This window comes from Lampris incognitus, chromosome 13 (genome assembly GCF_029633865.1).
Source record: "Lampris incognitus isolate fLamInc1 chromosome 13, fLamInc1.hap2, whole genome shotgun sequence".
In the NCBI taxonomy this organism is placed as follows: domain Eukaryota; kingdom Metazoa; phylum Chordata; class Actinopteri; order Lampriformes; family Lampridae; genus Lampris; species Lampris incognitus.
The window spans coordinates 23,622,559-23,647,143 of record NC_079223.1 but is presented as its reverse complement, the minus strand read 5'-3'; the positions used below and the strand labels follow the sequence as shown (position 1 = coordinate 23,647,143).

At 42.7% G+C, this 24,585-nt stretch overlaps 1 protein-coding gene across 1 annotated transcript in view; it reads left to right on the top strand.

Annotated features, from left to right (window-relative positions):
* The window catches only part of LOC130122662 (ankyrin-3-like), a 97,376-nt gene that overhangs the window by 54,882 nt on the left and 17,909 nt on the right, over window positions 1–24,585 (top strand). Inside the window, exons 26-36 of the mRNA XM_056291623.1 lie at window positions 2,243–2,352; window positions 5,240–5,464; window positions 5,679–5,833; window positions 7,057–7,268; window positions 7,581–7,788; window positions 8,767–8,863; window positions 9,633–9,861; window positions 10,057–10,182; window positions 10,732–10,854; window positions 12,973–13,054; window positions 22,730–22,804. Of these exons, the coding sequence (XP_056147598.1) occupies window positions 2,243–2,352; window positions 5,240–5,464; window positions 5,679–5,833; window positions 7,057–7,268; window positions 7,581–7,788; window positions 8,767–8,863; window positions 9,633–9,861; window positions 10,057–10,182; window positions 10,732–10,854; window positions 12,973–13,054; window positions 22,730–22,804 (1,642 nt within the window). The remainder of the gene's footprint in view (window positions 1–2,242; window positions 2,353–5,239; window positions 5,465–5,678; window positions 5,834–7,056; window positions 7,269–7,580; window positions 7,789–8,766; window positions 8,864–9,632; window positions 9,862–10,056; window positions 10,183–10,731; window positions 10,855–12,972; window positions 13,055–22,729; window positions 22,805–24,585) is intronic.

Genomic DNA, 24,585 nt, shown 5'->3' with positions numbered 1-24,585 from the left:
GCAGGTGGAAAGCCGGATGTGGGTATGTGTCCTGGTCACTGTACTAGCACCTCCTCTGGTTGGTCGGGGCGCCTATTTGGGGGGGAGGGGGAACTAGGGGGACTAACATGATCCTCCCATGCACCACGTCCCCTTGGCGAAACTCCTCATTGTCGGGTGAAAAGAAGCAGCTGGAGACTCCACATGTATCGGAGGAGGCATGTGGTAGTCTGCAGCCCTCCCCGGATCAGCAAAGGGGGTGAAGCAGTGAACGGGATGGCTCAAAAGAGTGAGATAATTAGCTGGATACAATTGGGGGGGGGGGTATATATCTATCCATCCATTGTCTGAACCGCTTATCCTGCTCTCAGGGTCGCCCAGCAGTCATTGGGCGGCAGATGGAGAGACACCCTGGACAGTCCGCCAGGCGCATATATATATATAATTTAGTCTGATTTTAATTTACTACGGTCAAGCTGAATATGTCCAGTGAAATCATGCAACTTTTTTTATTTTTTTTTAATATTACAGTGTATATTACAAAAAAAATGTTGCAATGGTGTTTTTTTTTTTTTTTAAGATTTCGTGCAGCCCTAAAGCATAGCCTAGCAGATGCACTTGTCTCATACCCAGGTCAAGGCCGAGGTCATGTTGACGCCCCATTTGTGCTCATTAGTTCATATTACCTTCACTAACTCTTTATCCAAGCCCTGTAGTGCCTCGAGACGCCCTTGTTGCTTCCTCATAGAAAAACCACAGAGCTCTGCGAAGTTTGTCCTGCAGTCTGTTTTTTCACTGGCTGAGGTCCAGGACAGGAGCCAAAACAGGAACTCTAACCTCTTGTACCATAAACATTATTAGTAACATAACCCTATAACATCAAGGAAGACATTCCTTGAGATTTCCAACTGTAGAGGGCCAAAAATATGCACATATTTCTTCTATCTCAGCTGCAACATAAACAAACATTAGTGGCTCCTTGGTGACCTTATGAGATAGAATAGAGCCTTATTTGTTTATACAGCTTGAAATCACATCTAAATTAAAAGAGATACCATGGCCTGTGGCGCCGTAATTGGTCACAGTGAAAGCGCTGTTTTATTATGAATGTTGTGTACTATCACATGATCCGCCATGTTCTTTCATGTACAACCAGAGGGGCCTCATTCTGTAGCGGGATCGTTTGCATCAAATGTCAAATGTGTGAAAGTAAAACCACAGTGAATGCCGTGAACACTTATTTTCTATGGGGAGGAGATTTACGTCTTGTTTGGTGGAAATCTACCGCTTTATACATACAAAGAACCATCGATCTTTTCTCTGGTCTGTGTATAAAGAAAGTCGCCCAGTGTGGTTTCTGAACTGCCTCTCTTCTCCCTTAAGCTTCAGAGTGTCTGTAAAGACATTTCCTACTTGGTTGACCCTCTCAATAAGGTACACAATGTTAATGGATGGCTTCCTCCATCTTCACTTTATTTATTCACCAGCTGATAGGGCTCATCTTTTCTCTCTCTTCGTTTTGTATATATATGTGTTTGTCTTTGCTCGGTCATATTCTCATCCCATTCACTGGCACTGGTCTCTGTATTGTAAACAATCTGTTCTCATGCTACATTAGAGTCCATGTTTTCCCATGATTCGATATGCACACAAATAAATATTTGTTAGGAATAGAGGAAGGCGGCTTTTTTTATGGCTTTAAAATAGTTCACTTTTTTTTCTTTCTTTTTTTTTGCATTTTTCATCATAATGGCTCTGCACAAGGAAAGAAGTGGATTTGTGTAAAATATTCTGTTTGTGTCTTAATTGTGGTTGTGTCACGGGGTTGGTGGTGTCATAGTTTGTCGAATCATATTTCAAGGTGTTCGAGCTGGGGTGCCTTAGCAAAAGGAGGGAAGGTTATAATTTATTCTCACATTCTTGTAATGATTTACCAAACTCTGCTGTTTTTTTTCTCCCCTCACTTTACCCACTCCATCCACCTGTCCTCGATTTCTCCCCTTACTTTTTCAAATCCTCTTTCTTCTTTATGCTTTTTTTCCCTCGACAACGATTCATCTGCACTCCAACCTCTCCGTCTGCTCCCCTCCCTCTTTTCCGACCCCATTTCCCTGCTTTTGTTTCCTCTACCACTTTCTCCACTCTCATACATCTTTTTATTAACTTGGTTTCCTTCACCACCCTCTCATTACCTTTTCTCTCTCTCCTCTGCCTTCCATCTCCACCTTCCTCTGAATTTCCTCTGTGGCTGCTCATCTCCCAGCACCTGGCTGTGACTCGGGACTACAACTCTGAGTGCATGCGGCGCTACAGCTGGACTCCCGACACCGTGGACCACAGCCACAACACTGTGTCCAGCCCCATCCACTCCGGGTAAAAACCGCTGGAATATCACTTATAGATGCAAACCTCCACACAGGCATACATACATACATACATACCTGTGAGGAAACTCACACATTTATCCCGCCACAGGCGTTTGCAGTAAATGCAAATACGCAGACAGACAAATGTAAATACATGCCGATAAAACTTTCGATGAAGTCACACTTTCTGCAATGCCTGCTCCACAGTGCCGGGGCGGTGCCCTCGGCTCCATTCTCCAGAGGAAATGTTTCAGAAAATCCTGGCCCTGCTTGATGGATAATTGATAATATAATAACGATAGAGATATTGGGTATCCAGGTTGCATAGCGGTCTAGTCCGTTGCCTACTAACACAGGGATCACCGGTTCGAATCCCCGTGTTACCTCCGGCTTGGTTGGGTGTCCCTACAGATGCAATTGGCCGGATGTGGATATGTTTCCTGGTCACTGCACTAGCGCCTCCTCTGGTCGGTCGGGGCGCCTATTCAGTGGGGAGGGGGAACTGGGGGGAGTAGCGTGATCCTCCCACGCACTACATCTCCTTGGAGAAACTCCTCACTGTCAGGTGAAAAGAAGCAGCTGGTGACTCCACATGTATCGGAGGAAGCATGTTGTAGTCTGCAGCCCTCCCCGGATCGGCAGAGGAGGTGCAGCAGCGACCAGGATGGCTTGGAAGAGTGGGGTAATTGGCCGGATACAATTGGGGAGAAAAGGGGGGGGGATAATAATAATAGAGATATCGTTATACTTCACATGTAAAAAAAAAAAGAAAGATGTCCATTCTCACTGCTGGGGGCTTAATGCATAATGCAGCCATACTCTTTGTGCAGGGGCTGTGAGAGTCGTGCAGTGGCTGCTACTATTGAGATTATACTAAAGCTGCAAGAGATTGCATTTACCAAGAAAGCCTTCAGCTTTTATATCATATCATAGGTCACAAGATATGGTCCAGAAACCATACCCCTGTTCATCGACACGCTCTATTTCTTTGCTCTATTAATATCATCACAGATAGAAAAGAAAATTGGGCCCTTCTGTGTGGAGTCAGTGACAAGTGTGGTTCATTTGAATAAATTGATAAGATTTTGCTCTCATGTTGACATAATTTGAATATACATTGATTACCATCATAAAATTGAATTGTTTTGAATGAATGCTGCTGTTTCCTGAGGAATAGCCATCATTTATCCGTTGTTATAGTGCTGTGTGACATGTAATGAAATACAGGGATCTGTCATGTCCATTTTTGATTATATGTGTTTTCTTATTATGCCCAAAGGAAAAAAAAAAGTTTTTGTTTGGTTGTTTTATTTATTTATTTCTGTCATTTGTTCTTAAAGTCACCTATGTTTTTGTTGTCCTTGCTTTGTTAATCCAATTAGTTTCACATCTTTAATGTTGGCCTGTCACAGTGCATTTTGCAGATCCCAGTAGAACCTGCAGTAACTGTGAGACCTAAACTAAAACTATTCTTCGGGGGTTTTGCCTCCTGCACTGTCTCCGTGTCTTCATTTTGCAGCTTGTCCTCCCCGCTCCCTCAGTATGACTCCAGGTGATGACTGGCTTCACTGGTTCCACCCATGATGCTGCAGTGATGTCACTCATTCTTCCATTCCTGTCTCTCTTCTCCTTTCTTTCTCTGTCTTTCTTTCCCTGCCTCTCTCCTCCCTCCTCCTTTCCTGTGCTCATGTCATCGATGTGGTCTGGTGTCTCATTTGCACTGTGTAGCTGGTAGAAGTGTGTAGTCAACAATGTGTCTGAGATTCTTTCATGGCAAAACGAAAATTTTCCTCTGTGCAACACGTAGAGCATTCAGAGACAAATACCAAACACACAGTCACACAGTCACACACACACACACACACACACACACACACACACACACACACACACACACACACACACACACACACACACACACACACACACACACACACACACACACACACACACACACACCTGTAGAAGACCATATGGTTTATGACATTCAGGTGGTTTGTATGGCAAACATTTATCTAGGATGATCACCCAGAATTGACACATAAACATATGCAAATAAGTTGTTTAAATTGTCACCTTTGTGCAATCAGTAGTGTTCAGGTTTGTTGCAATTGCACTAGTTAACCAAATAAGGCATTAACAGTCAATTCACTTTTCTTTGTGATACTTTTACTCATTATCAGGGATGTAGTGGCCTGGAAAATTCAAATTAGTGTTAAGAACCACTTAAGGGCTCATAAATAATAAAGGGTTGTAAATAAAACACTTTTTTCTTTGTTTATGCCCCACTAAATCATTATTTATTCCTTGTGCCATTCCCAATATTAACATGGGGTGCCTTAACTTATCCTTTTATTTTGTAGAACTGAACATTTCGCATATTAAACACACATCATCTTCTTGTGAACTAATGGGTCCTTAGCTTGGGTGACACATTTGGGGAGGTTAATATTTGATCACTGAACACTGCTTTAGAGCAACTGAAAACTTGGCAGCATTTTCACCTTAGGCCTCTAAACTCGAAACTGAACTTCCTGCAACTTCATCATCGAACATGAGTTTTTTTCAGACTCTGTTTTGCATTATTAACTGGGTCTATTCAAGGTGAGAAATGCCAACTTTCAGAGCTCAAAGCCTCTTCTCTCTCCCCTCTCTCTCACTGTCATTCTCTGTCTGTGTTTTGGTATTTTCTCTCTCTTTTTCTGTCTTTTTGGGTGTACGGTGATCACAGCATGGGAGTCGTCTTCCTCACTTGTGTCCGTGGTATGGCTTCTGTCTTTGTTTCTCCCTCCTTCCCTTTTGTTTAGTTTCTCTAACATGACTCTCTCTCTCTCTCTCTCTCTCTCTCTCTCTCTCTCTCTCTCTCTCTCTCTCTCTCTCTCTCTCTCCGACAGGTTCCTGGTCAGCTTCATGGTGGACGCCCGTGGTGGCTCCATGAGAGGCAGCCGCCACAACGGCATGCGCATCATCATACCCCCCAGGAAGTGCACGGCACCCACACGGATCACATGCCGCCTGGCCAAGCGGCACAAGCTGGCATATCCTCCACCCATGGTGGAGGGAGAGGGACTGGTCAGCCGGCTGGTGGAGGTGGGGCCTGCTGGGGCTCAGTTCCTTGGGTAGGTCTCTGGGCTCTTCCTTTTCCCTGTAGAAGGTTTTGTTGGTGGGCTGGCATCATAATTGCATAATTTATGCTTCACAGTTGCTCTAAATTTCATGATATAGAGAACCTTAGTGCTTTGAAAGCAAGCAAGTCAATAACTTAGTGACTCTGACTCGCTCATTCATTATTCCATAAGAATCTGTTTCATTGTTTTCTATACTCTCTTTCAGCCCTGTGATTGTAGAGATCCCTCATTTTGGCTCCATGCGGGGAAAAGAAAGGGAGCTGATTGTCTTAAGGAGTGACAATGGTGACACGTGGAAGGAACACCAGTCTGATGGCAGACCAGAGGACCTCTTTGAGCTGCTGAATGGGATGGATGAAGGTGAAGGAAAGCACATTCAGCTCTGAGCAGCATTCATCAAACAGAATGGGGGGGGGGGTCTTTGAGTGCACAATTTGAGTTAAATGGGTGAAAGTGACCAGAAATGTTTGCAAAAAAACATACCACATTGACAATGGCATGATGTCAGCCAATGGCCACAAAAAAATATTTTAATTACAGAACTTTTGTCCTTTTTTTTTTTCTTTTTTTTTTGCCAGAGAAACACTTAAAAGAGTAGCTAAACTGTAGATGATTTTTAGTGAGGTTTCTGACATCTACATGTTATTAAAACCATGTAAAGATTAAAAACATGCCAGGCTGGTCTTGGTACTGTGATGTTAGCATAGCAGGATTAACACAGCTGCAGCTAATGAAATTAAAAATAGTTCTGTTGAATGTAGATGTCCCAGAGAACCAATACCGACAATATTATTGACAATTGTTAGTGTCGCTTCTGTCTGTCTGTTAATGTTGATCGGTGTGCTGGCACACGTAAATCAAACAGACCCATTATTAATGTTATGAGCTGTAGCTGTGTTCATCCTGCTATGCTAACATCAGAGTACCAAGACCAACCTGGCATGTTTTTAAAACTTTAGATAGTTTTAAACCTGTAGATGTCAGTATATGCACTAAATAGGTCTAGGGTTTAGCCACTCTTTAAATCAATGTCAAAACAAAGTAAGAACATAAACTGGACTGCCACCGTAGATTTGAAAATGTTTTGCCATTCATTTGATTGGTTCCTTGAGTTCTGATGTCATGTGGTGAAATCTAGTTTTTAATTTGTAGAGAAACCCCTCTACTTGGTGAAATAAGGATTTAGGTGAGCCGCCTTCCTTTTGGGCCTTTCAAATGTGTTGACACTCCCCTGGCGACACCCCTCTTTCAGCTTTTGAATGTGTTTGCTTTTGAGAACTGCCGGGTCCTCAAACCGCCAATCTAATGTATCTTCTTATTTTGTTTTGACATTGTGTATTCCTGGATGGCTAATATGAATCTACAGACATAAATTTTTAAATCATTATTCAACAGGACATTTATATACAGTATGTTCATATAACCTTTGTGTAATCCTACTAATTTTTCACTTCCTAGTGAAGGGACACTGACTATTAAATTCTGCTTGAAATAACATCAGGATAGTTCAGCCAAATACGTGTTTATGAAAGCATACTTTATTGTATCTGGCTAAACTCCAACCAAACTTTTCTGTGTCCCAGAGCTTGACAGCCCTGCTGAGCTGGAGAAGAAGCGCATTTGCCGCATCGTCACAAGAGATTTCCCACAGTACTTTGCAGTGGTGTCACGGATCAAGCAGGAGTCCAACCACATGGGTCCCGAAGGAGGCGTGCTGTCCAGTACCACTGTGCCAATTGTCCAAGCCTCGTTCCCACTTGGGGCGCTCACCAAAAAGATTCGTGTTGGCCTGCAGGTCCCGCAGACACTCCCTGCTTCTGTTTATTTTAAACCTCCTTTTTTTTTTTTTTGACTCAAGTTTTTCTGTCCATACATATGCTCCACTACTTTATTATTTATTGAGACTTGGCCCCTTTTTTATGTGGCTATATATTTCAATCTAGGACATATGGGACCCATAATTTCACTGAAAATGACTGTTGTTGCGCAACTAATAACTCTCTACCACAACCTGGAAAAGTTGTACTAGACGGTTCCTAGAAATTTTATGATCAAATGAACATTCTCCTCTCACGTTTGTTCCTCTTCCTGTCCTGTTTTCATCCAGGCCCAGCCTGTGCCAGATGACATGGTGAGGGCAGTGCTTGGCAACAGAGCAACCTTTAGCCCAATTGTCACTGTGGAGCCCCGAAGGAGGAAGTTCCATAAGCCAATCACCATGACGATCCCTGTCCCACCCAGGTCGGCGGAGGGCCACCCCAGTGGTCACAGAGGCGACTCGGCGCCCTGCCTGCGCCTGCTCTGCAGCATCACAGGCAAGCAGCTGAATCAGCATTCAGAACATGAACTATTAGCTAGCTCCATCAAACTTATACCTAGCTCCGTCAATGTTGTGTTTGCAGAACGTTAACTTGTGTTGAAATGATTATATTAGAGTTTTATTAAAATTACTGTAATCGATAACTTAACCCTCTACCACGCAGTGTTACCAAATAGCAACAGCAACATATCACATTAGTTCAGTTTCTTGCAACATGTTTTTAAGACTATGTACTTTCTGTTTTTTTTCTGTTCTTTTATTTGAACCGTTAGAGCATCCAATGTGTTTTGTTTATGTCCTGTGACATGCAGTTACTTTCTGAAGCACAATTTCCAGTCACAGCCATGTGTTGTAAACTTTTGAGACATAGATAAAACATAATTTAAAAAAGTACAATGTGCCATGTCATCAGCATTGAAAAATTTTGAGCATCGTTTCTAGTAGGTTAAGACAGCATATTCACCACTGCTAAAAGTTTTAGTTGATTCGATTTTTTTGGTTAATCAACTGAGGGTCTGTGTTGCCAATTGGCAATTCTGTAATAGCTGAATGTTAATGTTGCCTTAGCTGGCTAGCCAGCTGTGATCATTTGCTGAAACCAGTTGTTTTCACTGGCTAACACACTTAAAACCAGACTGGGGAGGACAGTGAAATCAGCAGGTATTGGGTTGGAATGAAAACCCGCATACACATGATCTTCTGTGGCAAAAGTATAAGTGAGCTAGGATGTAGTGACCATGAAGATGATGTGAACTGGAGAGTTGATGTGAGGGAAATAGCTCAGAGATTTGGAAGGCAAATGAGATAGACATAAAATGTGGGAAAATATACAAGATGAGAGCAGGAGTGAGAGGTTGGTGGCTTTGATGCCACTGGTCAATAGAGAGAAGATGAAGTACAGTTTATGAAAGCTAAAATACTGGTTAGCCCTGAAGAGGAATGACCACATATTTCTGTCTCTGGTCCTATGCAGGAGGAACTTCTCCTGCTCAGTGGGAGGACATCACAGGGACCACGCCACTGTCCTTTGTCACTGACTGTGTCTCCTTCACCACAAACGTGTCGGCCAGGTAAGATGAGAACAATACATGTAGACCAACACACATATACACGCACACACGAAGACAATCAAGGCAAAGCGATGTTCAGCACATTGAATGTAATGGAAAGACTGTCTTTTAAGGCCCAGCTTAAATTAATCCTTGCATGATTTTCTTTTCACATTGGTTGTACTCTCTTTTACGTTGGTATCACAAAGCCATCATTGCACACTACTAAGGTATGGTTTAAGCTACTCTGTCAAATTCCTTAATGGCAACAGGCAGAGAACTTTCATGAATAAATTTTGGCTACTCTAAACAAAGTCACAGTATCTTGTCAGGTCTAAATTGAAGTAATGTGACAGTTGTGCAGCAGGATATTAACGGTGTGCTCTTTGGCACTTTGAAATTAGATTATTACAGTGCTGTCATGTGCCTCTTTCTGCACATCAAAGGGGGAAAAAAACACTTATTTATTTTACGGGGTTGTTAAACTAAAGATTGATAAATGATCTAAATATGTTACAGCTTTGTGGGGACAATTCAATGAGAAACGCTGTTACAATGTTATTATTTGAGGACAGCATGATATGTCATGTCAAATAAATGAGATGTATGGTGCAAGGATGGGTTTAGAGAGAGGTGCAGATTTTAAATCATCCCCATGTAAGATAAATAGTTTTCTTAGCCAACTTCCAGTTACAGTGTGGTACACAGTGATTTAAAATGTTCTCATGATTGTCTCTCTTCTCCTCTCCTCTCTTCTCTCCTCTCCTCTCTTCTCCCTTTTCTACCCTAGGTTCTGGCTTGCAGACTGTCACCAGATTCCTGAGACGGTGAGTCTGGCGTCTCAGTTATACCGGGAGCTGATCTGCGTGCCGTATCTGGCCAAGTTTGTGGTGTTCGCCAAGATGAATGACGCCGTAGAGTCTCGGCTCCGCTGCTTCTGCATGACGGATGACAAGGTGGACAAAACCCTGGAGCAGCAAGAGAATTTTGAGGAGGTGGCCAGGAGTAAAGATATTGAGGTGCAGATATTGAGTTTATCATCTGTCTGTCTGTCTGCCTGTCTTATCTGTTGATCTAGCTAGCTAGCTAACTATTGTAATATAGCTAGCTAGAGATTCTGTAAAGCGTTCATTTGCCGTAGGAATTAATTTGTTTTAGGGCAGTTTGCAATTAGTCGATGGGGCTAGTTAGTTTGTGACTGTTTTTTTCTGCAGGTTCTGGAGGGTAAGCCTATCTATGTGGACTGCTATGGCAACCTATCCCCCCTGACCAAGAGTGGGCAACAGTTGGTTTTCAACTTCTACTCCTTCAAGGAGAACCGCCTTCCTTTCAATGTGAAGGTATGTTTTAGTCCTCCTCCCCCTAGGTTCCTCTGCAAGCATTTACTGCGCATCTAACCTACTTTGGGTTGGTGGTGAATGTTTGCCACTGATTAAATTACGTCAGGATATGGTTGTCCTCTAAACATGCTGATATGACAATCAACAGCAATGCCCTTGCAGTATCTAATGCAATATACCAAGACTAGTAAAAACTCAGTGATGTATTCGTACACTGCAGAGTCGTGCTTCGTCCATGTCAGATCTTCCATGTGAAAGTGACCATAAACTCTTTATGATGTTAGGCTGTTTAATACGTGTAACAGCACCAACAAATATATTCTGCTGGTTACACCCTTCCATTATTGTACTTAAAGCTCATATATGGATAGTTGGAAAGATTCCTGAATTGCAAGGTGCAAAATTCCTCCTTTTACTGCATGAGCTATTTAATTATATGGAATCAAGCAAGCTAGCATGCAAGTTAGCATTGTACATCTGACAAAGATGTACAGTTATGATTATTTGTTGCGCTGAAATTAATACGATTCCTTTTGCTGTTTTCTACAGGTCAGAGATATGAGCCAAGAACCATGTGGCCGAGTTTCCTTCCTGAGAGAACCAAAAACTATGAAAGGATCTCCACACACTGCCATATGCAATTTGAATATCACACTGCCAACCCACAAGAAGGTTGGTTTAACCAATTAAATGTTTTGTTTTTTTATTTTCAATTTAGACCATATCATATCATCTTCATGTATTTAAATTTTGAAATAGGGAGCAATATTTGTCTAAATGCAGAGTTAGTAGTAAAATTCATTGGGTATAGGAAATGCCAGCCTGCTGCTCGTGTCTTATCGGTGTTAAAGCCTATGCCAGTCATAAGACCCCACAACGTACACACATTGAGCCTCAATTGCAGATCATGCGTTGCAGTGTTGCTTGGCTCACCATAGTGTATATGAAAATTAAAACTGCACTTTTGTATTTTTGATGTGGTGTATATTGATCACAGGAAACTATGTAATTATGTTGCTGTTGCTTTTGTTACTTTGCTGGGCTTTTTTTTTTTTTACCAATTTATTTATTAATCCCATAGCTTTTGCTTGAAGCCTTTTGTTGTTTACGCTGCTCCATTTTCACTCCCTGAATTTTGTTCCACCCCCGCACCCACTATAATGTCCCGGCTCTCCATTGTGTCATCTCTCTCCTCTCCTGCAATGCATCTTTGGAACAAACAGGATATGGAATCTGATCCTGATGATGAGGTAAAGAGATTCTTCATCATCACATGGAACTGCTTCTTCTCTGTCCTTTCTGTTGGCTTTACTGCAGAGGCCGCAGTAGATCACTGCGTTCTGAATACTTTTGTATGTACAGTAACTAATTGGAATGCAGAAGCTTCCACAGCAAAATCTTTTTCAGAGCTAAGTCTTTACTAAAAAGACAGATCATCATATAATGCATGAGTTGAAATGCCTTTTTTCAGTCAAAATAGATTTGTGTATAGTTGTCCTCATCCCAAGTCCAGTTGAACCAATTTGTGTGCCACACCTCGGCTTGTTTTTCCATCTCTTCCCCTCTTTTCCATAATGTTTTCAGCAGGAAATCTCCATTAATCCATAGTATTTATAGAGTCAAAAAGAAGTTTCACAAAAGACTGTTGTATTTTTGCTCACTAAAGATAAAAACTGGATCTTTTATCCACTTCTTTATTGTTTTATTGCAGTTAGGATTTTTCTTCTTTCTTTTATTGTTAGCATGTCTGTAACCCACTGAAAATCCCAATAGTCCTACAACTGCATGCTGAAAATCCCTAGGAGGAGTGTTAAGTCAAAGGGGAGATGATTATGTTAATTGTTTCTTCAATTCAAGTTCTCTCTTACCTGTAACTGAATCCTCACGGGAGAGAACCACATGTGATTTTTATCCTCATTCCTTTACATACCACACTTACAAAAATTAAATTGATATAAGATACTTTTTCCTTCAACCGATATCAATGCAACATAGCCAAATAAGATAAGATCTTATGAAAGCACCCTGGTGTTTCAATGACAGAGGTAAACATACCTCGCAGACATTGTCCATTTCCATCACTGTTTGATTACACCAGGCGGCACGGTGGCGCAGTGGTTAGCGCGGTCGACTCACAGCCAGAAGGTCCTGGGTTCGAACCTCAGGGCTGTCCAACCTTGGGGTGTCATCCCAGGTCGTCCTCTGTGTGGAGTTTGCATCCCGTGTCTGCGTGGGTTTCCTCTGGGTGCTCCGGTTTCCTCCCAGAGTCCAAAGACATGTAGGTCAGGTGAATCGGCCATACTAAATTGTCCCTAAGTGTGAATGTGTCAGCCCTGTGATGGACTGGCGGCCTGTCCAGGGTGTCTCCTCGCCTGCTGCCCAATGACTGCTGGGATAGCCTCCAGCATCATGTGACCATGATTGGGATAAGCAACTTAGATAATGGATGGATGGATTACACCATATTGACAGTGCTCATATTGCTTTTAGGTGTATCTTAATGAAATTGTGAAACGTGCTATCCCACCAAGGTGACACTCACTCCATCCTATCAAAGGGTGGTATTGTCCCTTAGTGATTCAGGGGTGACACTATAGTATCATCACTTCAAGTGTCTCCCTAATGTCAGTACTAACAGCATGCGCCTCACTGTATCCAGACAAACCCCAGCAATGGCAGTGTCTAAATTTATGAAATTAACATTAAAGAATATACAGATCTAAATATGATACCTTAAAATCATATTCCAAACATTTTATTTTAAAAAATCTTTTTTTTTGTTTTTTGCAGACTGAAAAGCCAGATCGACGTCATACCTTTGCCTCCTTAGCTTTGCGTAAGCGCTACAGCTATCTGACCGACCCAGCAGCGAGTGAGTCCCCTTTTTTTACTTCCATGAGATCTTCAATTGATATTAGACATTGATTTCAATCATTTTAAGTGTCAGACTATCCCTCTGTTAAGTAGATATGATGGTTTCTATATGCCTACAGCGTAGAAACTTTTTTTTTTGACAAAAATTATTGACCATAAATCACCCTTGTCACCCTACACATGATAATCCATGATCATTCATCAGTGACATTTGCATGTTTTATTTCGTGTTATGCTTTGACCACCCGCCCCATTCTGTGTAAAAATGTCCTCTTTGTTTCAACTGTTTTGTCACTTGGTATTGGTGGAAACACTGGCATTGCAGCATTTATGTGTTAAATTATAATTTTGAGAAAACAATGTTTTATATCTGATGTTGAATAAAACTATCCTTTTTTGTCTTCATCATTTTTTACCAGTCATTTCACTCTTATTGGCTTTGTGATTGTGTGCAGCCATGTATATATTATTGTACTATTGGGTTGCGCTTTACATTAAGTTGCCCAAATTTGTATGTTGGACTATTCTATAGTTATTTATTGTGTAATTCTACAATTTTGTTATTCACAAAATACATTTGATTTTCATCCAATGACAATATAATTGTGGTATGTTTTTTAAAGTCAATATTGTCACTTTACTTTGGACTATGTGAAAGCACCAATATTGAGGGTCTGTCAGTGATTTTTGCCAGCCTTGTCTTTTTGACATAAGATTTTCTTTAAAAAAAAAAAGTAAATGAATTCATGATTTAATTTGATTTTAAGACTGTGTTCCCTCATATTAAGTGTAGAGAAATACTGATTCAGGTACAACTACAGGCAATTTGATTGTAATTGCCTTGAACTGGGGATCTTTCTGGACACGCATGGATGACTGATAGTGCCTTCTTTGTAAAGTGCAACCTCATTTATTTCAATTCATGACCAAACAAGTTAAGCTGTGTTTTACTTTTATTAGTGATCAAAACTTGTGGGGTCATTTCTGGCATTATAAGGAACCAAATTAAAAATTAAAAAGAGTTTGTCAACGAAACATACAGTAAAAGACACAAAGAGGCAAATAGAAGCACATCAAAAGTCAAAAGAACATGTATAATTGTTTTGGTATCCATGTCATTTTCTTCACCATCTCTATGTAAAGCATTTTTGTTGCTGCTCGTTCTCCATTGACTGGATGTTGAATACTCAATCAATTTCATCATCAGTTATTTTAGTCTATCACTTGTCATACCATTGTTTTAGACAGTATATCACATTTCAAAAGTTAAAAAAAATGTACAACTCCTGCTACTTTGATTAATGCTGTTACTGACTCACTCAACTTTCTCTTTCTGTTTTTTTATGATTAATTTCAAATTATTTTTCTGTTAATTTTTTACGTTTAATTCTTCATTAATTTTGGTTTAACTTATTGCTCAAGAAACAACTGATCGAAGCTCGCCGAGAACACAGCCTACTGGCTACCCTTACAAACCTGTCTTTTCAACGAGATCTTATCAGGCGTGGTCGACTGTTCCTGTCACCGTCCCTGGCCAAGCCAAGTCTGGGTTTGGCTCCCTCTCCAGTTCATCATCCAACACACCCTCTGCCTCTCCACTGAAATCTGTCTGGTCCATTACCTCTGCCTCCCCCATCAAGACCAACATCCCTGGATCCCCAGCCTCTGTCAAGTCAGTTAGCGACATGGCCTCACCCATCCGTTCCTACAGGACCATGTCTTCACCCATAAAGACTGTTGTACAGCAGGCCCAGTACCCAGTCCAGGGCAGCCCTTCTCTCCTGGCCTCACCAGGGAAAAGTGCTGCAGATCCTGTATCTGTGAAAGGACTTGCATTGTCTGCAAGGACCTCACCTATAACTGCTTCTGCAGGGGGAAGTGCTCTCTTAGAGAGATCATCAATAGCTATAACACCGCCAACATCTCCCAAGTCTTCTTTTAATATGTACAATTCACCCCTGCCATACAAGTCTGTTGTGGGGGGCTCTGCAGGCACAGTATCCTCCTCCTCTCCCATTAAAACAGTCCCTGGTCTTTCAGTTCGATCAAGTGCAGATGTGTCAGGCCCTTCAAGGAGTCTGTTCTCCTCCCTCTCCTCACCACTTAAATCTAATACTCCTCCTAGTGCAGCAGCTCTGATCAATGGGACTGTGTCCCCTACTCAGTACCGTTCCTCATCCCCTACCTCTCTTCTCACCAGCAGTCTGCAAGAGAGAATACAGGCCACCACTAATGCAGCAACAACAAGTGTCAATGCAGCATTTGACGAAGTTGAAAAAACATTTAACTCTTGCTCTGCAGGATATGGTACCTTAAAGTCTTTGTCCTCCTCAGCATCTTCTTCATATCAGTCCATCAGATCCTCAGCCTCAAGTTCCCTTTATGCTTCTCTAAGATCCCCTCCTAACTCCACCTCTCCTGTGACCTCTAGTACAGTGACTGTTCCTGTGTATTCAGTTATAAATGTGTTGCCCGACCCCCAGTTTAAAAAGCTCCCAGAGGTGTCAAAGTCAGCTGCTGCACTTCTATCCCCTCGGAAGACAGCGCCTGCTGAGGCGAATGTGCAATCTCAGTCTTCCTTTGTCAGAACTCTTTCCCCTGTCAAATCCCCTCTCTTCATGCACCCTGCTGTCCTCAAATCAACCAACTCCTCACCACTGTCATCCAGCCAAGAGATTTTGAAAGATGTTGCCGAAATGAAAGAGGACTTAATACGTATGTCAGCAATCTTGCAAACGGACCCAAATTCCACATCCAGTAAAGGATTCCAGTCTGATTCTCCCAAAGAGGCAAAGATAGAGGATGAGGAGCCATATAGAATTGTGGAAAAAGTCAAACAAGATTTGGTCAAAGTGAGTGAGATCCTCACCAAAGATTCTGTCAAAGACGGCAAAGCTGCCCTGGCAAAGAGTTCTTTGGATGAAATGCAGTACTCAAAAGTACCAGTTGAACAACCTCCAAGCAACTGGAGTTATCCACCAAGATATGAGACTGTGGTTCCTCAGTACAAAACAAAGACAATACCGGACAGAGATTTTAACCTATCCAAAGTGGTTGACTACTTGACGAATGATGTTGGGAGCAATTCTTTCTCCAAAGTGCCAGATTCAAAGCATAAAATAAATGAGGGCAAAAGGGAAGGAGAGGAGAAGCAGAAACGTGTCCTGAAACCTGCCATTGCAGTTCAGGAGCACAAGCTCAAAATGCCTCCAGCAAACATGCGCTCCTCGGCTTCAGAAAAGGAACTCAGTAAACTAGCAGATGTGCTTTTTGGAGCAGACACAGTTTTAGACTCTCCTGATGACATCTCACATGAACAGGATAAGAGCCCCCTGTCGGACAGTGGCTTTGAGACTAGGAGTGAAAGAACACCCTCTGCCCCTCAAAGTGCAGAAGGCATGGGCCCTAAGGCTCTTTTTCAGGATATTCCCATTCCTCCAGTGATTACGGAGACAAGGACAGAGGTTGTCCATGTTATCAGGAGTTATGAATCCCCAGAGGACAACAAGCAACCTGCAATGGAAGATGCACATGCTGTGAGATACGTTGATCCAGAACCAAAAGGGCTTCTGAATCAAAGTGCATCAAATCCAGATCAGAATAAATGCTATTCAATTAAAGTCAGCCCTGAGGAAGATCCAATGGGAAAAGGGATGAGGGTGAAGGAGGAAACTCATATCACCACCACCACTAGAATGGTCTACCACAAACCCCCTGGCAAAGAGGCAGCATCTGAGAGGTGTGAGGAAACTATGTCTGTCCATGATATAATGAAAGCTTTCCAGTCAGGCAGAGACCCTTCTAGAGAGTTGGCTGGACTATTTGAGCACAAGTCTGGTGGTGAGGAAACATCACAGAGGGTGCTTGAAGACATCAATGTCAAACCTAAAGTTGAACGAATAATTGAGGTTCATATTGAAAAGGGCAATAAAACAGAACCAACAGAGGTCATCATCAGAGAGACTAAAAACCATCCAGAGAAAGAAATGTACTACTATCCAGGAAACAGACAGGAAGAGGAGGAGCCCGAGGAGTCATTTTCAGGGTACCTTGAGTCTTCAAGAGAGAACATACAGGAGGAGGATAGTCGCCCTAGTTCAGCCCAGCTCATGGCAGATGACTCATACAAAACCTTGAGGCTACTTAGCCAGCAGTCTGTGGAGTACAATGAGGATGAGTCATCAGAGCTGAGGGGAGAATCTTATAACTTTGCAGAGAAGATGTTACTCTCTGAAAAACTTGACCAGTCTCATTCTGACACTGAGGAGTATCTTAGAGACAGGTCTCGCTTTCATTCACCAGACAGGAGTAGTCATAGTGAGGGTAGACCGAGTGGTCCAAGGACAGAATATGTTTTCAGGTCATCTAGGAATGTGTTTGACAAATCTGGAAGAATGACTAATGTTGATGATAATTTTGACAAGCTGACACTCCTGCAGTATTCTTCTGAGCCTGGCAGTCCAAAGCACTCTGTTTGGATGCGTGTGCCAGATGACACACAGAGTAAGAATAGAGAGCAGCGCATCTATGAAGATAGAGTGGACAGGACTGTAAAGGAGGCAGAGGAAAAACTCAGTGAGGTATCTCAGTTCTTTCGGGATAAAACGGAAAAACTCAATGATGAGCTCTCATCCCCAGAAAAAAAATCTCGAAGGTCTGATTTTAGGGAAACACGGTCAGGGCCTAGCTCAACTCACAGCAGTCCTGAGAGATCAGCTTATAGAAATGGGGGTAGTGGAGAAGAATGGAACAGAGACAGGCTTAGAGACAGGTTCAGTTCCAGTGATAGGAAATGTGCCAGCTTACCTAGCAGCCCAGAGAGAAGAGTGCTTCAGCAATATAATGATTCAGAACGGAAGCAGGGAGATGGAACATCCCAGGGCAGCTCAAGCGAAGCCCCTAGACCTTTTCAAATGTCATCCTCCAAAGTCAGTGCGGTGAGGCTAAAGTTTGAACAAGAGGCTCAGAAGCAAGATAAGGGTCCTCAGTGGGGCCAAAATTCAAATACTCCAATCAGGAAACTCCAGGAAAGCAAACTACCTGTGTATCAGATTTTTGCTGGTTCAGATATACTCAAAACCCCAGACAGTCCAGGAAACCAAAGGAGAGGTATAGATGGTGAGTCCAGCAAGTTCTCCTCTCCGAAACATAATGCAGGTGGAAAAGAACAGGAAGAGAGAAAGTTTTTTAAGACATGGGAGAGCCAAGGAAACGGGAGCAATAAACCCAACTCACCAAAAGTATCTCGTACCTTACTGCATGATACAATGAAAAATGACAGTGACAGTGACTCAGAAAGACAAGAGACAACCAAGAAAATTATCTACACAGAACTTGTGGTCCGAGAAAGCCCAAATAGTAATATCAGTCTAAAAAAAAACTCGGAATCACAAATTCCTGTTAGAATGCAATCTAGTTTCTCAGATAATCAACAAGCCACCTCGTTAAATTTAGAAACCGCTGTTAAACTGTGTGATAGGACAGGGTCCCATATATCTGCTTTAGCTAGAAATAGGTTACACAGTGGCTCTGAAGCCATCAAGTCTACCAGTAGATCATCAGTAGAAAAATTCACTGATTCATTAGATGGTAGCCAGTTAAATATTGTGTGTAATGGTGTTGATAGTGACCAAGCAGAATGTTTGGACAATGCATCTTCTGTACTAGTCACAGAGGGTTTCAAAGACATCAAACCCTTACCAGTTTATGTTAGCATCCAAGTTGGAAAGCAGTATGAGAAAGAAACAGCCACAGGGCAGTTGGGCACATACAAAAAGATTATGAGCCATGAGAGTAGGACAGTGCATGAGACTAGGGGTGCATTTTACACTGTCAAACAGAAGCAGCCCCAATCTCCTCAAGGTAGTCCTGAGGATGATACACTAGAGCAGGTGACTTTTATGGACAGCTCCAGGAAGAATCCCAATACCCCTGAGACCCCCAGCTCAGAGGAAGTGAGTCTGACCTCAAGAACACCAGACTCTGTGATAGGCTTCATACCTGGTATGCCAAGTCCGATCCCAGAAGAGTCTGAGGAAGAAGAGGGGACGACCTTTATCTACAAGGAGCCACCAAAGGAAAAAAGCAAATCATCTTTTTTTGAGACCCTCAATAAAAAACAGGATTGTGGAAAACAAAAGTTGATGGAGAAAAGAGTAGCTTACATTGAGTTTCCTCCTCCTCCTCCTTTGGAGGCTGAGCAGTCCGATCCTGAGAAAAAAGGTTCCTGTGCTTCCTCTGAGGCAGAGACAGAGATGATGGAGGTGAACCTTCAGGAGGAGCATGATAGGCACCTCTTGGCTGAGCCAATCATTAGGGTGCAGCCTCCTTCCCCCATTCCACCTGGAGCTGATAACAGTGATTCCAGTGACGATGAATCAGTGTTCCATCCCATACCTGTGAAAAAGTACACATTTAAGATGAAGGAAGAGGGGGAAAAGCATATAAAACAGAAAAAATCAGAGAAAAATGGAAATCACAAAGAGTCAGGGATCAATGGCATCATAAAGGGGGAGGAGGTTGACTTTGAGCAAAATGGCAATGACCAGTCAGTCACTGACTGCTCCATAGCTACAACTGCTGAGTTCTCCCATGACACTGATGCAACTGAAGTAGACTCTTTAGACGGCTATGACCTTCAGGATGAGGACGACGGGTTGAGTGAGGACCCTAAGACATCTAGTCTGTCTAATGATGGCAAAACAACCGACCGCTCATTTAGTCAGTCCAAGCTTGAGGTAATAGAGGAAGAGAAATGTGAGGAAGGAGGGGATAGTGGAAAGACAAAAACCAATTCCTCCAGGAAAAACAGTGGAGATGAAACAGACTATACTCTTGAGGGAAGACACCCAGACAGACAGGGCTTTGGAGACAACTATTTTGGTTACCAACTTGAAGAAGACCTGAACTCGACCTTTAAAACTGTTGCCACAAAAGGCCTGGACTTTGATCCCTGGTCAACCAAAGGGGGTGATGGTGAGGGAGTTTTTGAGACAAAAATGAAAGATGAAGACCCAAAACCCTTTGGTTTATCAGTGGAGGATAAGTCACAGGCCACCACACCTGACACAACCCCTGCTCGAACCCCGACTGATGAGAGCACACCAACTAGTGAGCCTAACCCCTTCCCCTTCCATGAGGGGAAGATGTTTGAGATGACACGCAGTGGTGCTATTGACATGAGCAAGCGGGACTTTGTTGAAGAGAGGCTTCAGTTTTTCCAGATTGGTGAGCATTCCTCTGACCCTAAAACAGGGGAGAAGGGGAGAGGGGGCAAGATTCTGGGGGTGGTTTCCTCTCAGTCAAAAACAGGGGAGAGGGGCACAGTAGAGGGAAAGGTTATAGACAATACCACAGTCAGCAGCACTACACCAACAACACCGGCAGCAAAATGCATCCCTGCACAGACTGGCAATGGCCCTACCCCTGGCTCCACTGGTAAAGAGTCCCCCACCGATGAAGCCATAGCTGAGACTGCCTCCTCATGCACGATCACAGCCTCTAAGATTGATCCCAAATTGCGCACCCCTATTAAAATGGGCATAGCTGCCTCAATAACTGTGAAAAAAGATTTAGGGGATGTCACTGATGGCAAAGCTGAGATGTCAGAGGGTCAGATAGTTCCAGAGTACATCAGTATTGAGGGTCAGAATGCAGAGAGCCACTCTAGCAGATGTACTGAGTCCAAACTATCAGAGATGAGAGATTACCCAGCAGAGAACTGCAACAACAACAACAACCTGGAGTCCTCCAGTGTACAGGCCAACTACATTCAGTGTGGCAGTGTGGTGTTTAATTTGCAGTCATCATCTGAGCCCACACTTCAGAAAGCTAGCAGGATAGAGGCTCTGTGTTGTAAAGATTCAGAGGAGAGAGCAGAAGAGAGTTGTAGCTATCAAATAGATGAGAGGAAGAATGAAACAGTTAAACAATATGAAGGGAAGCAGCCAAAATCAAGGCTTCCAGTGAAAGCATCAGGGTGGTCATTTCACACTCAGGGAACAGCCATCGGCAAACAGAAACCCAAACAAGCAGTGAAGGCTGAGGTCAGGAAAAGAACAGAGCCAGCCATAGCCAAAGTAGAGCCCAGGTCTAGAATACCAATCAAGGATGTTAAAAAGGGCAGTACTTTTGCCACAGTTAGCTCCCTCATATCAGTCCAGGTCACCTCCCAGCCTACAAGGGTGTTAGACACAGAAAGAGGAGCCATACAGTTGCCCTCAAGGCTTCCACTGAAAGACAGGAATCAGGTTAGCAGTATCACATGTGAGGCAGCAGGCAGACAGGATAGACAGGAGAACCCTAGCGAGGTTTGTAAACGCACCATTGAGTTCTTTAAAGGGATTAGCGGGGAGACGCTAAAGCTGGTGGACCGGCTGTCAGACGAGGAGAAAAAGACGCAGACAGAACAGTCGGAGGAAGACAGCACCTCCCGGAGCACCTCTCTGTCGGACGCCTCCCAGCCTTCCCAGCCCTCCCAGCCCTCCCGCTCATCCAGGTCTGGAAGAGGTTCGAGGGCTGAGGCCGGAGCCACGTCCGTAAGGGCAAAGGCGGCGGCGACGGACAGGGCCTCCGGCAGTGAGAGGAGCAGGAGGAGTAGGCGGACTGGTGGGAAGGAGGGCAGTCAGGGACTCACGGGGTCTCGAGCGCCCCCCGTCGCGGAGATCAAGCCTAGTTTGTAAAACTTTCACACTATGTTTAAAATACATCTATATATACTTCAGTATTTCACCTTTAGTTGCATGATATCGTTGTGATCGTCAAATGGACTGATTGACTGGAATGCCTGTGGCGTGTTTTATATATTTTTCTCTTCCAAACAGTAGCTGTCATTTAATTTTTTTATTCATTGCTGTACTGTGTAATGTATGTCTTTGTTGACAAATTATTTTTTTCCTCTGTTACCCTCTTTCAACTCTTTTCAGTCCCCCAGTATTATGAGCATGTCAGTAGTAGTGACTGGTCCACTGGCATAGCCAGTCTCCTGTCTGACAAATCCCCCGTCTTGTCTGTCTGTCTGTGCGGGGTAGCTACTGAAAACCAGAGCTATTCTAGTAATTTGTCGTTTTATTTCATGATCTTAGTTGTGTCAAACCAATGTGTTAGACAAGAATACACAAAAGACTGTGCATGCTAACGTAGCAGACTAACATAGAACGTTCCACCTTACCCTTGTAGAACTCGAGTCCTGTTATGCTTTGTTCAGTGTGGTTTTAATGACAGTTACTGCCTGCTTAGAGGATACATATTCACAAACATTCACAGAGCACCACTTATTCTTATTAATATACTTGACTCTGTCATAACCTGTCTAGTGCTATCAGTCCTTTTCTTGCCATCACAGAGAAGTAAATTTACCATGTTGAGGTACCAACTGGTTGAAAGATAAGTGCTTAAACCAAATTATAATTCTATACATTGTCTATTGTGGATACATTGTATTATAACAGTTGATTTTAAATACCATCACTTGATTTTCAAAGCAAGATGTTATGTTTTTCTTTTAATAAAAAAGGAATAAATAGATGTCAAGAAAAGGAAAGTATATATATATATATATATATATATATATATATATATATATTTATTTATTTATTTTTCTCTTACATGCCAGTATGTAGGGGGAAAGGAATGTGAAGTGTACTGATAAACTCTTGTTGTCTACTACCTGCAGGTCCCCAGAGTCCCTGTGAACGAACAGATCTGCGCATGGCCATAGTTGCTGACCACCTGGGACTCAGCTGGACTGGTAAGTCCTTCTAACTAATCTGGGCTCTTTTTCATTTACAATTTTTTCACCAGTCTCTGAGGGAACCAAGTGCTTCAACCAACATTTTAGTTGTTCTACTTAGCAACCAGTGCCATCTAAAGGATGAATAAATATATTGCACAGATCTGCATTGCTTTTTAGGTTGTGGAGCAGTTTTAACTTTTTTGGCTGGATCAGACCAGCGGGCCGGCCCTACAAAAGCAAATGTCGCTGACTGACTGACTGACTGACTGACTGGCTGACTGATCATCTTTGACACGATTGGGCCGCTGGATAGGTGACTGACAGTGTCACTGAAGTTACACGTTTGGTCGGCTAAGCGCCATTAGACATGAGGGAGAGTGCACAGTTAAAGCACCCCAAGTAACAATCACTCTTAACAAAACACTCACTGGCGAATTCACAAACGGATTGTGCGGCTTTTGCGGCTATTAAACCTGCACAAAACAAAAAAAACTTTCAGAGTACCTGCAAAGGGTGAAATGCACCCCTAACCGTGCTGCCGAGCAAATAGCGTCTTGGTGCTCCGGTGCCATTTGTCCATATTTAAATTAGGTGATATGCATATATTTGGCACAAAATTGGCCCCTTTCTATGCAAATAAGCCTCATTGCAAAAAAAGTCCAATTCACAAACACCAGCAGTAATAGCCACATGCAGTTAGAGGGAAAATTATTAGCGTCTTCAGAGAGTTGGTGGTAACTGGCACCCAGACTTTCCAGTGATCATGGCAGCAGTGATTGTAGCCAGGCAAAGGCATTAAACAACTTGCTCAAAACCTCATTCAGCATATTGCTTTTCATTCCGATTGATACCTACCCCGGCATGACCCTGTACCAGTAGCCTCACCCACCCATATTAATGAGCATCTCCTTGGGTCCTGCTGAGCACTCCGCCATCAACAATATTCCTATTCCCATTAGGATTAATTTAAACCATACCACCTACAGACCCAGAGGTACTACTAAATCTACAATAAGGGCAAATTTCGTTTCCATTCCACCCACCCCAACACCAAAATCAGGTATAGCTTCTACTCAACAGCAATTGAAACTATGGCCGCTATGTTTTGTTTGCTGAACGTGAGGTCCCTTGCTAACAAGTTGTTTTTATGCCAAGATTTTATCCCGACCAATAATATTGATGTTTTTTTATTCATTACTGAGTCCTGTTTAAGCCCTGGATACTCTATCCTGCTGGCATTTCCCCCCCAATTACTCCTGTTTTAATCAACCCAGGCAGTCTGACCATGGAGGTGGGGTCGCTGTCATTTTTAATAATAATTACAAATGCTCCCCTGTCTCTCTTAATACTTTTTCTTCTTTTGAATCTCTGGGTTTTCTTTTAAATGGCCACCATCCGATACTCTGTATTTTCATCTATAGACCTAAGACTAACACTAGTTTTATTCAAGAACTTTCTGAACTTCTTTCCTTTATTATAGGCAAATACAACAGAGTTTTTATCCTTGGTGATTCTAATATACATGTTTGCTGCCCTTCCATGTCTTGCTTTGTCACGGATTTTATTAACCTCTTTGAGTCTTTTAATCTTGAACAATCTGTTAAGGAGCCAACTCATGATAAGGGGCATACTCTTGATCTGGTGTTGTCTTACAATATTTCTCTTAATAATCAGAAATCAGAAATACTTTATTCATCCCCGAGGGGAATAGCAATATTGACTGCTAGATTTTAATGTCTCTGGTCATAAAGCTGTGATTTTTCACACCCTGCTCCCACTCCCTGCTCACAAGCCAT